Source organism: Petaurus breviceps, unplaced genomic scaffold (genome assembly GCF_028583685.1).
Source record: "Petaurus breviceps papuanus isolate PSGF00001 unplaced genomic scaffold, PetGlider_PUasm1.0 90903, whole genome shotgun sequence".
Lineage (NCBI taxonomy): Eukaryota > Metazoa > Chordata > Mammalia > Diprotodontia > Petauridae > Petaurus > Petaurus breviceps.
In genome coordinates this window covers 9,694,088-9,711,341 of record NW_027187376.1, presented here as the reverse complement: position 1 = coordinate 9,711,341, position 17,254 = coordinate 9,694,088, and the positions used below count along the sequence as shown (strand labels likewise).

At 37.5% G+C, this 17,254-nt stretch overlaps 1 protein-coding gene across 1 annotated transcript in view; it reads left to right on the top strand.

The window, feature by feature from the left end:
* Window positions 1-17,254, top strand: part of CPS1 (carbamoyl-phosphate synthase 1) — a 155,244-nt gene that overhangs the window by 39,043 nt on the left and 98,947 nt on the right. The window contains exons 7-14 of the mRNA XM_069075103.1: window positions 3,514-3,603; window positions 5,481-5,609; window positions 6,412-6,518; window positions 8,522-8,663; window positions 9,388-9,465; window positions 11,070-11,168; window positions 11,919-12,014; window positions 16,648-16,837. Coding sequence (XP_068931204.1) covers window positions 3,514-3,603; window positions 5,481-5,609; window positions 6,412-6,518; window positions 8,522-8,663; window positions 9,388-9,465; window positions 11,070-11,168; window positions 11,919-12,014; window positions 16,648-16,837 — 931 coding nt within the window. The remainder of the gene's footprint in view (window positions 1-3,513; window positions 3,604-5,480; window positions 5,610-6,411; window positions 6,519-8,521; window positions 8,664-9,387; window positions 9,466-11,069; window positions 11,169-11,918; window positions 12,015-16,647; window positions 16,838-17,254) is intronic.

Here is a 17,254-nt window from a genome sequence, read left to right as displayed (position 1 = left end):
AGGTATCTGAAGAACATAATCCAGAGCAGTACCATTTGCTACTGTAAGTCTGTTGGTGCTGACCCTTATCAGCCCACACTAGGCCTATTTTAATAGCCTGCCTCAAGTATCTCCATATTCTGGTCCATTCTCCAGTCAACAGTCAAGTTGATTTTTCTGAGGAAAGATTTGACCATGTCACCCCTACCCCACTTAATAAACTCTAGTGGCTCACTGTTACCTCTAGGATCCGATATAAAACCCTCTGTGTGTGTGTTTTAAAGTTCTTCATAACTTGGCTCATTTCTCCTTTTCTTGTACCTCACTCTCTTCAATGTACTCTTGTGTTCCACTGACACTGTCCTCTTGGCTATTTGTTGCATAAGACACTGAATCTACTGAAGGTCAGCCTTTTCCCTGTCTGCTCTCCATGCCTAGAAGGCCTTTCTTCTTCATCTTTGCCTTTCAGCTTTGCTGAGCCCCTTCAAGTCTCAGTTAAAGTCTCACCTTCCTTCTTTGAGGAACCTTTCCTAGGCCTCTTTGACCTTAGTGAGATTCCCCTTGAGACTACTTCCAATTTATCCTGTCTAGCTCTTGTTTGTACGCAGCTGTTTGCATTTTGTCTCCCCCAATTAAGCCGTGGGATCCTGGAGAAACAAGATTGTTTTTACCTTTATTGTATCCCCAGCACAGTGACTGGCACATAGTAGGTGCTTAATAAATGCTTGTTAGTTGAATGAATGACCCTTTGGTTCTAGTGCAAACCAAATATGATGAGATCCTGAGCTAGGACGGTGACAATGTGAGTAGAAAATAGAAAACAGGTTTGAGAGATGTGTTAGTAAAATAGGGCACAGGTGGCAATTGACTATATATGGGGAGACAACAGAAGGGCAGGGACTAAGATGACTCATTTGAGTTGAGTTTAGACTCTGAAAGGTTCTAGGGCTTGAGACTACAAATCCAAGACCTGCCACTAAGAGGCAGTGCGGGCCCTTTAAATGTATTACCTGCGCTCAGCCCTGGAGTCTTCTGATTTGAGAGATTCTCAGGACTCATTGTGAAGCGCTAAGCTGGAGTTTATCTACCCTGAGAACGAAGGTCTGGCATCTCTTTTCTGTTAGGTTTTATTTCAGAAAAGTTGGAAGGAAAAATACTTAGAGACTTCAAAGATTTGCAGCTTGCTTGGTTTGAAGATTTCCCCCACTGACACAGATTCACAGCTCCCTGATGACATGCACACTCTTAGACTTATTGTGTCCCAAAAAAGTCATTATTCCATGCCCAGCTGAGTGAGGGGAGGAGAAGAGGCAGCGTGCTGAAATGGGGGGCGCTCAGTTCCAGCTGCACGTCTGTATACTGTGATATATATGATATATACTGTATGCTGTGATACCTGAGCAAGTCCTAGCCTCCCTGGGCTTCAGACCCCTCATCTGTAAAATGACCTTGACTGTCCCATCCAGTGCTAGATCTTTTGATCTGTGAGAAGCTTCTGTGACGAGGCTGAGGGAGAAACATTCCTCAGAAAACAGAGATGCAGTCTGTCATCATCTATACCTGTTTTCAAAGCTTTGCCAGCTTTCATTCTCTTGGCATAGCTTTTGAGACCCCAGGGGGACCTCTGGTTCACAGTGGAGCACTGGGAGAAGAGCATAGTGGAGAGAAGGAAAGACTATTTAAGATACAAATCTTGATTTTTGCTCAAACGAAATGTAATATTCTTAACTCATAATTCTTAAGAGGATTAGATTAAGAGCTGGAAGGGACCACAGAGGCGTCAAGTCTCTCATTTTATAGTTAAGGAAACTGAAGCTCTGAAAGGGTGGTTGACTTGGCCAGGGTCACATAAAGAATAAGTAGCAGGGCTTAGATTGAAACCTATATTCCATTACTGAATTCAGTGGGTTTTTTCACTGTATCATACTTTTATTGGTGATGCTATGTGACCATGAGTTATGGAACACATCAGTCTTTGAAGAAATCAAGTTGTAGCTCATCCAAAAGACAATAGGGAGATATGTGAATACAAGGATGCTATAACATATTGCCAGCTAAAAACTGCACAGAAGTAGTGTATAGGATATCATCAGAAAGATGTCTCACCAGACAAAGAAGTGAGAGAGCCACACAAATGATAACCAGGTGACAGTCTGCTTGCATGGCCCTTCGGTGTTCATGCGGTATCAAGAGATCGAGACTGAGGTTCCAGCTTGTTGAGTACTTTCCTCTTTCCCCTTTCCCTTCCCCCTCCCCCATCCCATGAAGTCTTAATGGGAAGGTATGGATAAGAGTTGCAGAGATGAGCTCTCATGAAGAGGTTTTGAACTGTACCATTGTTCGGCTATTTCAGTTGTGTCAGACTCTTTGGGACGCCATTTGGCATTTTCTTGTCAAAGATACTGAACTGGTTTGCCATTTTCTTCTCCATCTTTTATGGATGAGGAAACTGAGGCAAACATGGTTAAGTGACTTACCCAGGGTTACAAAGATAGTAAGTGTCTGAGGCCAGATTTGAACTCAGGAAATGAGTCTTCCTGACTTCAGGATCAGCACTCTATGGACTGTGCCATCTAGCTGCCCAAATTATAGGCCTATTAAAGTATAAATAGTTTTCCTTTCCAGTTCCAGTATCCAATGTCTATGATTTCAAATAAACATCTTGACTTTTAAAAATTCCTCTAAGGTAGAAAGTCTTTTTTAGCCAAGTAGATTTCAGCTTTCATCCTGTCACACAACTAAAACATGGTTATCACTAAAAGTTCTGAAAAACTCTCAGGAAAGGTGTAAGAAGTTTAATGCTAAAAGTAAGAATTAAATTGAGAAGTTCAGACCCCTCTGCCCTCCTCCCATTTCTGCCATTTTGTGACTTTGGGTTGTGGTATGGTTGTTTTTCCCTAATGTCAAAGTAGTACTTAAAGTTGAGTTAGTGACTATGATGTGCTTTGAGATCCCATTATGATATCTGACTTCTAAACAGCTTTTCAAAACAACCTATGGAGACCATTGGTCTATACCATACTAGTAATCTCATACTGATTTTTTATACTTCAGAATCTTTGCATAGACTTATTACAGAGGCACTTAGCTCTACCACATTCTATCTTTAATACAAGCTGAGGATCAAGTGGTGTTTAAGGCATGATGTATCTATTACTGCATCTGTCTAGTGCTGAATCAGGCGATAATACTTGAAAATTCCATTGCTGCTAGCTGTTAATGAGGCAAAACATGGGAAAGATGGTCGTTAACTATGGAAACAACCAATTTCTTAGGGATCATTGTTATTACTGTAATCAACAGTATATATAAAACAGCAAAGTACATTTTAAAAATTTTCATAAAAAAAGATTCAGTCTGTGGCACTTGCTGAGCCTTTCTTGCAAATTGATTGTTAACTGCCAGTCACTCCCCAGTAGTTAGCAATCAATCTGCCACCAGTCTAAGTGCAAAACATTCCCAAATGTGTTTATGATATTGGTGTGTCACTCACAATAGTAGCTTCCCTCTAACTCTCTTGATTTCAAAATGCAGGATGTCAAGGTGTATGGCAAAGGGAATCCTGTTAGAGTAGTTGCTGTAGACTGTGGAATAAAGCAGAATGTAATCCGTTTACTAGTGAAGGTAAGTCCTTCCTATCCTCCCTTTTTTCTTTGGAGTGAGGATTGCTTACACTGTATTTTTTTCTCTTGTTGTTTTGATGCTTAGTTGAAGATAACCACAGAATTTTTGCCTTGCTCATTGGGGGATGCTTCTGGGGGTGATAGTTTTCCCTTGTCTCTGGTTCACTAAGGGAAAAACTTCATTTTCATTGTACTGGGGACAGAATGGAAAGAGTGCTGGATTAGGAGTCAAAGGATGGAAGGGAATTTGAATGCTCACTCCTTCCTTCAATCATTGTCTGTATGAACTTGGGCAAGTTCCTTTTCCTCTCTGGGTTCCAGTTTCCTCATGTATAAAATGAGGGGATTGGTCTAGATATGATCCTATAATCCTCCTTATTAGATGTCTAAGAACTCTTAACTCTCAGTACAGAAAAAAAACAATTGAATACTTGTTCTTCTTTACTGAGAAGAGAATGAATGCTTTTTGTCCCATTCCATGATGTTCTGGAATATGCCAGGTGGGCACCAAGGAACTAGAGAAAGTCCTTGATTGCATTTGCTTTGTCTTTGCATGCCCTGACCTTTTGCTTCTACTCTTACTGTGTCTTGAGAGAGCATAGGTTTAATAAAAGCTCTTCATATTAATTTTGACTTACTAAATTCAGGCAATTCTTGCAAATTCCTTAGAGGGTGGTATTTTTTCTTCTTTTGAGGCATTCTGTGGTTATTATTTTTCCCTGAGGAAGCAATTTATTTTGATGAGAGAATTTCCCCTTCCTCTTTCCTTTCTCAAGATTAGCATTGTTCAGTCTAATTCCAAAGCATCTCAAATTATTGGCAGCCTATTATTAACCTTGGGAAATACTTAACAGTGAATATATACTTTGTACCTATTTTGATGTAAAAGAATTTATATTCTCATATCCAAAATCAGTCTGACAAAATTAATCATCATTTCATAGAAAATGTGGTCAGACACTGGGGAAGAATGCTGATTAACAGGTAATGAAGAAAAGGTACCCACAGGGTAATGTTAAGGAAGGTCAGAGGCAGGCCAACATGAACTATACAGAAAATAAATTTCTCATTTTTGTTAACCCTCTCTAATTCTGGATATTAAATATATCCTGTGTGTACTATGATCTTAATTATGGAGCCTTTGTACACATACCACTCCTTAAATCTGTAAAAAGATGTATTGTTTGCTTTGTAAGATTCAACTTGAATGGAGTATATTCTCAGTTTTCAGTTATCTAAATGGTTCCATTTCAATCACATAAAATACAATGAGCTTCTGAAAGAATTTTTAATCGACAAAACAAAGCTCCTTGTTATTTGAATTGTGGACTTGATTTTTTTTTCAAGAGAGTGGATGAGTAACAGTAATAATGACAACAATATAGTGCTTTAAGGTTTGCAAAGCACTTTACATTTATCCCATTTGATCCTCACAACAAGCCTGTGCTATTTTTATCCCCCTTTTCCAGATGAGGAAACTGAGCTTGCGAAAGGACTTGTCCTTTATACAGCTATATCACTTTTTTTTTTAAGCAATCGGGGTTAAGTAACTTGCTCAAGGTTACACAGCCAGTTATTTCTGGGTGTGGGGCTGAGTGTCTGAGCCCGGATTTGATCCAGGTCATCCCGACACTGGAGCCGGTGCTCTTACTCACTGAGCCACCTGGCCTCCCCCAAGCTATATCACTTTTTAAAAGGAATACGTGTGTGTGTGTACATATACACACATATATTCCAAACAACCCTTCCTCATTATGTATCTCATGTTTCTTTTTCTTTTGCTCTCTTGATACTTGTTTTTTACCACTTAATAGTATTTTGTTTTTTTTTCCAATTAGATGTAAAGACAATTTTCAACATCCATGTTTCTTTTTCTAGAGAGGAGTTGAAGTACATTTAGTTCCTTGGAATCATGATTTCACCAAGATGGAATATGATGGACTTTTGATAGCTGGAGGGCCTGGAAACCCAGCTCTTGCTCAGCCGCTAATTCAGAATGTCAAGAAGGTACAGTGTGCATGGAGTCTGTGTTTAGGTTGGTAGGCAGAGGTTCATATGTGATGAGAGTGCTATGAAGAATTTCCTTTAACATTGGAGGGTTTTAAAAAAAAATTGTTTGTTTCAGTGTAAACATTCTTTGTGTCTCTCAGAAGCAGCAAAGATAAATTATTCTACTGGGGAACCAAGTAGGAGAGAGAGTGCCAGAAATAATGGAACCTGTTCCTCAGGCCAAAAAAGAAACTTTCAGGCCATTCCATAGGATCAGGACAGATAATACCCAATCTTCATTTACCCAGTCTGCATCTACCCTCTATATCTGCAGTGTTAGAACAGGATAATTCACATTCATGAAGATGACCTTATTCTTTAGAAAACTGTGCAGACATTTTAATGCTTAAAATAGGCAGTTAGTTTGTAAATCCCGGCCTTTAGGTTCCCATTCTAGTATATTCATTCTTCATTTTGTGTGTTTGGGAAAATGATTCTTGGGAAAATGCCCGTGGAGATGGCATTTTCCCTTCCTCACAGAAGTCGAAGATCTTAAAGCATCATCCAAAAAGGATTAAACTATGCTTGGTTTAGTTTTAGCCTTCAGTGTATTTTACTGCCTTCTGAGTCTTTGAAAATTGTCATTTGTCAAGGGCATTTGCTGTCCTTAAGTTAACCAGAGGTTTTGCCCAATTATTTGAAATGCCATTCTACATAATTGGGTATATCCTGTACTGATAGAGAAAAAAAACAAACTATACTATTGGTGTCCTTTCTGAGTTATCAGTATATGGAACTAATAACGTTCTGTCCTTTGCAGATCTTGGAGAGTGATCGTAAAGAGCCTGTGTTTGGAATCAGTACAGGGAATTTAATAACAGGATTAGCAGCTGGAGGCAAGACATACAAAATGCCCATGGCCAACAGGTAGGCAAGAGCTTTCTCAAAACAGAGGGAGTAGGGACAACTTTTTTCAACTTTTGGTTTAGCCACATTAGCCACCCAAGTCCTGTGGAGCGCCAATCAGGATGCCCTCAGAAAGCTTGCTACATAGCCCTTTGGACTTTACACATAGATGACTGGTGTTATATGGTCCACACTGTTAGAAGGCATGCTGGTGTGCACGGCTGAGCTAACATTGCCTACAGCATCTGCTGCCGTCCTACATATTCACAACCTCTGACTGAACACCTGAGGCCAAGTATTTTGTGCATCTGAAAGAAAGACTTTCCTCAAAGATAGCTTGGCTGCCATTTGTATCTACTTCTCCTGAAATTAAACAAGTTCTTAATGGTTAGGGATATCTCCATAGCTAGTAATTCTGTTTTCCAAAAAGGAAGGCAATGGTATAAAAAGTGCTATTATCTATAAATGGCCTGGATCCCAAAGAGGTAAAGTGATTTCTTCAAAGTCATGCAATTAATCATTCTATCAATCTCTCCATCAGTCAACAAGCATTTAATAAGGGTTTAATCTGTGCCAGGTCTGGGACAGGGGCAACATGTTGTAACAAATGGGGAACTGGCCTTGAAACTAGCAAGATCTGGGTTCATGTCTTGCCTCAGACACACAGTGACTCTGGGCAAGTCACTTAGCTTCTCAGTGCTCTAAACAACTCCTTAAGACTATAAGTTGAAGAGAGAGTGGTACCTTGCAGTAGTAAGGGGAGTTTCCTCATTTGAGAATTCCCTTTAAAAATGAAATTACAGGTATAGTCCCTATCCCTATGTACCAGGTACTAGGCTGAGTGATGTGGAGCAGAAAAGATAAAGACACAAAAATGACCCCTGCACTTACAGATTAATGGGGGAAGTGAGATAGCATTGGCACTCAGAGGAGGTCTTCTGAGCCTTTTGTTCAATGTGCCTGTTTCCTTACATGTAAAGTGAGGATGAGAATGGCTGGAGAACCTAACTCCAATGAGATGATATTTGCATAATATATAGTAACAACAATAATTAAAAGTACTTATAGTATAATAACAGTGATGGATAATGACAACAACAGTGTTATTGTCATTAATGTTAATGCTAGTCCTAGTATATTCTTTGGAAAATTTGCTTTGAATTAGAGATATTGATAACATTTTAAAAAGAAAAATAACATGAGAAATTTGAGTTGGTGGTTCCTTATATACTTGTGTTTATCTCTTTTTGCCCCCAAACTATATTAATTTAGTCAACAGTAGCATGGTACGATCATGGAGTTTATAATTAGAGGAGCTCAGTTCAAACCTAGCCTCTGATACTTCTTATTTATATGATCTCAGGAAAGTTATTTAACCCCCCTGGGCCTCAGGCTCCCTCATATGGAAAATGAGGGCATTGGCCAGCTCTATATCTATGATCTTAAGTTTACTTCCTCCCTCCCTCCCTCCCTCCCTCCCTTCCTTCCTCTTTTCCTTCCTTCCTTCCTTCCTTCCTTCCTTCCTTCCTTCCTTCCTTCCTTCCTTCCTTCCTTCCTTCCTTCCTTCCTTCCTTCCTTCCTTCCTTCCTTCTTTTCTCCCTCCCTTACATAGAATTATTCAAAACTATTTTATGTGCTTGGTAGTTTTCTCTTTATTTCCTCTTAAAATTTTTGATGCATGCTTTGTGAATTTTTTGGACTGCCTTTGAGTAAATAGTTTAACCTGTTTTGCCAGTTTCTGTAAAGTCAGAGAATGACTTTAAACCACATCATGTAGAGTACAATTCTCCCCTCTCTAAGTCCAACTAAAGAAGTTAAGCACAATGCCAGGTGTCCAGTGTTGACTTTTGTTGGTAAAAATGCTTGAATGAGATCAACAATTTGTGACTCCTCTTGAGTGCAAATTTCATTGAGCAACTAAAACCAGAAGTTTCTTGGTTACTTCCTGTTGATGTCCTTGTTGACTAAAGCATTTTATGTTTTCTTCATCTCTTTCTAATTTATTTTTCTCCTTTGCTTTTCAGAGGGCAGAACCAGCCGGTGCTGAATATCACAAATAGGCAGGCCTTCATTACTGCTCAGAACCATGGCTATGCACTGGACAACAGCAGCCTCCCTGCTGGCTGGAAACCACTGTTTATGAATGTCAATGATCAAACAAACGAAGTAAGCACTTTCTCTAAACTTTTTCTGGAAATGATAAGAAGCAAGGGCAAGCGGGGGCTCATATCACACTGCTATTCCATTTACATACACCCCCTACTTGTGCAAATACATTCTCTTTTTGGGAATGACTTTATAGGTCATTTGTCACAGTTAGCTGCTCTTTAAAAGGAATTTTCTTTTTACTTTTTATCCTCAGTTGATGCCTTTGGCATCTCTATGCCTGAGGAGTCACTGCTCACAGCATGGATTAGAGTAATATTGGTATTGAATATACAATAGGAGGTCAGTCTAGTTCTGACCCATCTTTAAGGGTTGAAGGTCTAGAATGACCTGGTCACATATATAAGACCCACTTTGAACTGAAGGAGGCCTTGAGTTTTTGTCCTCATACTGGGTCATTTGATAAAAACTTTAGGAGGCCACTTGAACCTGGGTTGGTAAAATCACAGATCAGAGTATGTTCTTAAGGATGCCCAGTGGGCTCTAGACCAAATTAGAATGCTTCTGAAGGCTGACTACCATAATAAGTCTATCTCCATTTGTCATCCATCAGAACCAATCTTTTCTGCATTCTAGTTCTTCAGCTTTCTAGAGGTGAAATAGCACTATCTATTAGTTTTACGGTGGTCTCTTGAGCACTATTCCTCTAAGTTTCCTATTTGAACTTTCTTTATGCTAGTAAAAGTCATTAGTAGAGCTTCATTCTGTCTTCTTGTTCTTTCAGGGAATTATGCATGAGAGCAAACCAATCTTCACTGTCCAGTTCCACCCAGAAGTCAGTCCAGGGCCAACAGACACAGAGGTATGTCATGAGGATAATTTCTGTTAACTAAAATGCATTTTTTATTACTGAATGTTTATAAGAAATATAAAGAATCCAAAACAACCATCTAGGTCTTTGTGTAGATACTTGGGAAGTCTTTGGTTAACAATTTTGTATTAAAATCTCTCTTTGAATGTCATAGAGGAAGTTTTCTTTTTTTAAAAAAAAAATTGGGAAAGTCCTTAGGAAACCAGATGCTATTTTTGTATAAATCCATTATCATTCTAATACATTTCAGTTCTCAAGTTTACAATTGTTGAGCTATGCAAATGAATTCCCTCTTGCTCTCTCTTGTTCTCATAACAGAAATGAAATTTTAATCCCCCATCTGTGACTTCACAAAAATCCCTATGGCAACTGGTTGTGTAGCCACTGAGGATGAATAAGCAGCAGCAGGAAAAGTTAGGGTATTGAGGGTGTTGGGAAGGAGAGAGGGCTTGTGTGCACATAAATATTATTCAGTCATTTTAAGAAAAGAACCATAAGGAATGCTTAGAGGAGATTTGTTTTTAATTTAAATGTTATTACTTTTGTACACTGTTAGTTAAATGCACAAGTAAGATCTTTTGTTTGAAAGAAGTTCTCTATGCATTATTGAGAGATATCTGGAAATTAGACTTTCCCCATATCATGGTATGCTTTTTTTGTGTCACTGACCATTCTTCAAGGTCAAGTGTATTCAGAAGGGAGATTTTGTGAAATGAGGAAGGGCCTGAAAAGTATCCCCCTTACTTTCCTCTGTCCTCTTCATGAATCAATTCCTTTGCCTCAATATTTACCGGAAATGCATATAATCATTAGTAGATGACACATAGAAAGTTAACTTCTTGAAGGTGGTAATTGTTGTTTTTGTCTTTGTAACCCTAGTTCCTTGAAGATAGTAGATGCTTGTTGAACTGAATTGAATCTTATTGACTGCCTGACTTATACCTAAATAAAGTAGAGCTTAAATGGCAACTATTATTCTTGCATATCTAATTCGCCATGGGCTATTTTATATGAAACGTTAAATGTGAGAATGTCCTAGTATAGATTTATCTAAATTACTAATTGGGAACAATTTATTTAGGATGCACACCAACCTTTCCTATACATCTACATTTTAATTTTTCCAAATATTTAGTAAATTAAGCTCTGGGACTGAAACGTTTCTTATCTAGTAAAAGTAAAGTTTCTAGTTTCTAGCAAAGAAGTAAAGTTTCTGGTTAAGTTTGAAAAAATGAAAGTTCTAGTTCTTTGAGTTGTTAGAAATAAAAATACATAGAAATTTCTCTCCCCACTCCATCCTTCCTCTCCAACACACTACTTGTAATCAACAGTAACTTCAGAGTAAGGGAAAGAATTTAAATCTTTGTGTCAAAAAAACATTGAGTTTGAAGGACTAGAAAAAATGAAGAAATTAAGAACTATCTATACTCAGAAAACATTATTTTGAATGTTCATAGATTGTAAGAAACTTATTTTCATGGTGACATTAGTGGGGTAATAGAGCACTGAGGTATGTTTTTGGTGTTGTAATATTTGAAAAAAATCATACTTGAGACAATTTTGAAATCTCTCAATTTGCTTATTTTATTTTGCAGTACCTATTTGATTCTTTTTTGTCACTGATAAAGAAGGGGAAAGGGACCACTGTTACATCAGTTCTACCCAAGCCTGCACTAGTAGCATCTAGAGTTGAGGTCAGTATATACATATTTATTTTTAGTTTTTATTGTATGGGTTTTCATTAAAGAATAGTGATTTTGAAATAAAGAGTATGAAGGGAATTGGCAAAATAACAAACAATAAAAAATTCAACGGAGGTTTCACATGATGTTTATTGGAATTCTCTTACTTCATGTTAACATAGAAAGTAATTTTTTGTTATTCCAACCCAAGTGGTGGTTTGTATGCAATTAATGGAGAGTGGGATTTTGTTTCACTTAGAGTTTTTTTTTACATTCCCTTACCGCCCAATAAGTAGCAGAAGTACAGACATTTGAAATAGAGTTTAACTGAGACACTGTGAAGAATGGTAGGTGAAAGACTTCTGCTGCAAAATCTTGTCTTTATCAGTGTCATATATTTAAAAACTTGATATCTTTATATCTAAAGAGCAAATAGATAAGTAATAATATAATACAATATTGGTATCCTATGTATTTAAATACCTAATTTCCTATGTGATTCTTTTATGAGTGTAACAAGAAACAATGAATAAAAGGCTATAAGGTATAAATAATAAGTCATTTTAAACTAAACTTTTAAGGAAATGTTTTAAATGTCTTCACCCTTTGGGTCTACAAAGAATTGGAAGATCGATGAATTTATATATTTAAAATTTTTTTCTCAGTTTAGTAACCTGAATGAAAATAACTGGATTCTCTTCCCTTTGTTTACCATCCTTCATATGCATCTAAATGATAACAATGATTATCTTTTTAAAAAAGGTTTCCAAAGTCCTTATCCTGGGATCTGGGGGTCTGTCCATTGGCCAGGCAGGAGAATTTGATTACTCAGGATCTCAAGCTGTAAAAGCCATGAAGGTGAGAATATTGTGCTTCATCAACACTAGTTTGTGTCCTTGAATGAGTCTGAGTAGTACTTCATTACTTAAAATTTATGACAACATAACTGTTACAAAGTAATTTATAATTGTTTTCTTAGTCGTTTCCTCCATGTTTCATATTTCAGAGAGTTAGATTTATTAAAAGCCATAATAAATTTTATGTCTGCTTTTGGAACCTTTATGTTTAGAAAAAAGTTGATTTTTGTATGGGAACTAAAATTATTTTCCATTATTCTTTAACTTGTTGTATACCATAAGCTTCTTAAATTGAAGAACTCAAGGAAGAACGATTTTTCATAGAACTGGAATGGTTTCTCTAGTTCATTATTTTATTTATATAATTCCATCATGACCTCTAAATCTTTCAAGATGCTTTGAGGGAGAAAGTAGTCTGAAGGCAGGGTTTTCTCTAAGGAATCTGGGCCCCCTAGAAGATGCACAGGCCTAAACCCAACTTGTTTCCTGCTAAATTTGTATCTGGCTAATCAAGCCAAAAAATAACCATAGGTATATCTTCTGTTTGCTGTTCATAATGCATCTGCACTGTCCTTAAGAAAAATTCCAGTTTTCTGTACTATTCACTAAAGAGACAGCTTGTCACTCTCTTAATCATTTCCTTTCCTTGACACTTCCTGGGTAGGCTAAGGGTAGAGAAAATGGATAGACATCTGAGGGCAGGAAAAAAGTAGCTTTGCTTGGTTTCTGAAACAAATAAATCAGGGTTAAAGCTTTCATAATAGAAGGTAGGTTGCTGCCCCACTTTAGGTTAAGTTGATATTTGAACCATTATCTGACATATTCTGACTCTCTACATCTCTTTAGAAGGGTGTGCTCCATGCCACAGAAATAAAGAAGTCAAGGCATCTGGATCATTCTGTATTACAGATTCAAGGGTTTTAAGAAGAACCTTAGAGCAGTTTCCTGTTCTATCCAGTTTCCCTTTCCCCTTTGCTTGGTTGACCCTAGAAATTGCTTGGGTTGGCTATGTGATAGTAACAGCAATTATAGTCATTCATATGAACTTCCTGCCATTTATGCCTAATTACCATGCAGCACAATAAAAATTATGCATATCATTAAGACAGAAAAGGTCACAGAGAGCAAACACTCCCTCTGGATGGACTTATTAGCACCAAGATCAGAACTAGCAAGGGAAGTAAAGATTCCAAAGGAAGTCAAAGTTAGTTATCAGTTCATACAAGTTTACTATGCAACAAAATTCCAATGTTTTTCCATAAGTTCTGTAGAAATAAGGGGGGAGGGGAGAAAATTTCAAAGAACTAGGAGAGCATTGCCCAACCTTTCACTTACAGATGCAATTGTATGGTCCTTCTTCCTAAATAATCGTGTAAGGTTATCTTTCTTGTAACTTTTATTTGATTACAGAAACAACTTCTGATCTATATATTCATGTATATTTTGTTGCTTGTCAGTTACATAATATTGTCATCTACTCATAATTTTTACATATCAAAGGGAATATGAATTTTACTCTTTTTCCTTGGTTGTAGTTGGATAGTTCTTACATATGAATATATACATATACACATACCTTTACTGTATATAGACATATATACACCCATACATGTACACATATTTACATTTTATACACATATATGTATATATACATACATATGAGTCTCAGACATTTTTAGCACTTTCTCCCACTCTTGAGTCACTGCAGCACTCAGCAAGATTGCGATCCTAAAACTTGGGTTGTGAAATTATTATTTCTTTGCTCTCCAAAAGGTTGGTTTTAGATACTGACTGCTGTCTAACCATTTTGGAAAGGGTTTGACAATACAGAGGCAAAGTGATCCTCCTTGGGAGGCAGGTACTCAACGCCACAAGGCAGTTACTCCCTTAGGTTGTTACTGAGGGCAGTTATATATGATCTTTAATCTCCTTGTTCTGAAACAGGATTTTGAAAATTTGTCCTAGCCTTTGAGGAACTGTATTTGCCAAGAGGATGACTTGGAGATGAAGACATTGCTTTTTTATTATCAAGTGGTCAACTGAATTCTGACTGGGAGACCTTTTCTCGGTCTTCCTTCTGTTCTCTTAGCACCTCCAGTACTTAAGAAAAACATTGGATTTTCACTGTATATCCAACCTCAATCAAATGATTAGCTAACTTGTCTTTTGTAATTCTTATTTACTTTGCTGGTCCTGATCTTTTTCTAATCAGGACATTTCAAGGCAATGTGACCTTGCCTCTGGCATTGTGTTTGTGTAAAGCAGTTCATAGAAAATAAGGTCCATTTATAGGAAAGGTGAGTAGGCTAGGGAAGGTGGAGTAAAGTAGGTAAGCAAGTGTCAAATATGATAAGTCAATGGCCTTTTAAAAAATTAAGATATGTCAATGGTCTTTTAAAAAAATTATCTAAATATTTTGTAATCTAACAGACATACTTCAAAAGGAAGCAGAACACAACCCATCAATTATATCCTTCGTGAATGAATTTATCTTTTCAGCGGTCCTTCCAATTCACATATAGTTAGCTAAATGGTATAGGAGATAGAGCACTGGGTTTGGAGTCAGGGAGTTGTTGTTATTGTTCAATCAATCATTTGTGTCCAACTCTTTGTTACCCTGTGGACCCTGGCATACCAGTACTGACCATGGGGTTTTCTTGGCAAAGACACTGGAATGGTTTATCATTTCCTTCTCCAGTGGATTAAGGCAAATAGAGGTTAAGTGACTTCCCCAGGGTCATACACAGGGTCAAACACAAGGTGTTTGAGGTCAGATTTATTCTCAGGTCTTAGAATTTGCCTCAGTTTTCTCATCTGTAAAATGGAGATAATAATAGCACCCAGTTTCTTCATCTGTAAAATGAGGATAATAATAGCATCTATCTTTTAGGGTTGTGAGGATCAAATAAAATAATAACTATAAAGCACTTAGCACAGTGTCTGGCACGTATTAAGCATCATATAAATGTTTATTATTATTAATATTATTATTCACATTTCTACATTCATTTTCTGAGTTATGTCTATTGAAACATAGGTACCTCTCCCAGTAGTTAGATAGTTAATGATAAAGTTCACAAACTCAAGAAGATATCTTGATGAAAGATTCTCTTTTCTTTTCTTTTTGGAGGGCAATTGGGGTTGAGCAACTTGCCCAATGTTACACAGCTAGTTTGTGTGTGTGTGTGTGTGTGTGTGTGTGTGTGTGTGTGTGGGTGGGTGTGGGTGTGGGTGTTAAGTGTCTAAGGCCGGAACCGAACTCGGGTCCTTTTGACTCTGGGGCCAGCCTTTTACTCACTGCGTCACCTAGCCGCCCCTGAGATTCTCTTTTCTTTTACAATGGAAACCAGAGTATAATATTGTAGTATTCAGTGCCTTCAGAATGAGTTAATATTCTTGTGGTGTCTTCCAGGCAGTTAGTATTTTTCTTTGTGAAGTTTCACATCTGAATTGAGGAGTTATAACCCACCTTCATCTTATTTGTTAGGGAGATGATAGGGAGCAAATTCAACAGTTAAGTATTAAAGTTTAGCTAAAACTTAATCCCTGCTTTCGTGGTGTTTGCATGTCTAAAGGCAGATCTAATACATAAAGAAATAACTGCAGTACTGAATAACATGATATATAGATCTGAGAGGTGCCAGCAAAATGCTATGCATGTTTTTGGGTGTGGGGAAATCATGAAAATGACTTGGAAGTTGCATTTGAATTGGACTTTCAAGAATTAGGAGAAATTCTATAGGCACAGGGCTATGGGAGTAGGAACTACCTTTTACCTTTCTGTGTATCCTTAAAGATTAGCACAGTGCCCACTTGTTGACTGGCTGAAGATGTGAAGCACTAGGAGGCCGTCAGTGTGTGCAGTGGAATGAACCCTGGAATTGGTATTATAGGACTTGGGTTCCAATTTTGGCTTTATTACTTACTTCCTTGTAATGGTGGGAAAGTCAAGTTTGGCTCTCTGGGCCTTAGCTTCCTCATCTGTAAAATGAGCAGTTGGATAAGATTACTTATAAATTCCATTATAGTTCTAAATCTATAATCCCTTGACTTTATATAGCCCTTCCTTTCAACAAGTTATATATTTAAAAAATCTCATTTAAAAAGATCAGAATTTAAATGCAGAGGGTGTGAGAAAGAGAAGCACAATGCTTGTTTTGCTAAGTGTTCCCTCTATCCAGGCATAGAAGGATATTGTCCTTCATTGCCTGTGTGAAGGATTGTCTTGAGGGTATTTCCAGATGTTAGGAATGAGACAGGGAATATGGAAATCTTCATGTATGTATGTACTTCTAAAGCATATGGTCATTCTCTTTCTGGATAATGTGTACAGACAGTTGTATAATGTTCTTTCTTATAGCATTACTAGCAGGGATGAAAGCCTAGAAAAAAAAATGGTCAACTAGAAATAGATTTCTAGTACCTCAGGCAAAAAGAGAGCACATCAGCTTTCATTTAAAATACATACATTGTCGTTTTGTTTACCAAACAGTGGAGGCAAGCAGCCTAGCTGTTGGGCACAGTTCCATTTTCTACCTCATTCTGTTTTTTCTTGGACTCTGGCAATTTTGGAGTTGAAATATGAAAGGAAGGGATAGTATTCAGAAGTGTAATTTAGCTTTTTTATTTTTCAGGAGGAAAATGTGAAAACTGTCTTGATGAACCCCAACATTGCTTCTGTCCAGACCAATGAAGTGGGCTTAAAGCAAGCTGATGCTGTCTATTTCCTTCCTATCACTCCTCAGTTTGTTACAGAGGTTATAAAAGCTGAAAGACCAGATGGGTTGATTCTGGGTATGGGTGGCCAGACAGCTCTCAACTGTGGTGAGTTCTTTGAAGCTATTATTGTTTGAGCTAATAGGGGTTTGTCTGCTATATCAATGTGTGTTTTCTGAGAGTTTGAACCATTGGCAACTGTACTTTATATTTTTGTGATAACTTTCTTATAAAAAGTAGAATATATATATTTTTAAATGGAGGTCATAACTGTTATTGGGCCCATTTTATAAAGAAGTTGAGAGAATGTGGGAAATTTAGTGTTTCCCATTGAATGCTTTTCAGTCTTCTCTAGGGAAGGCAAGTGAATTTCTAGTTGTTCCGTTTTCTTTCTTCCAAGCCCCACTGCATCCTTCTTCCTGTAAAGGAGGAAAATACTTTACTTGACCTTCCCTTTGTTCTTCACATTTACTACTGGGAACTTTGGGAGAGGAATAAAGAATAATCTGAGTATTGGACCAGGTT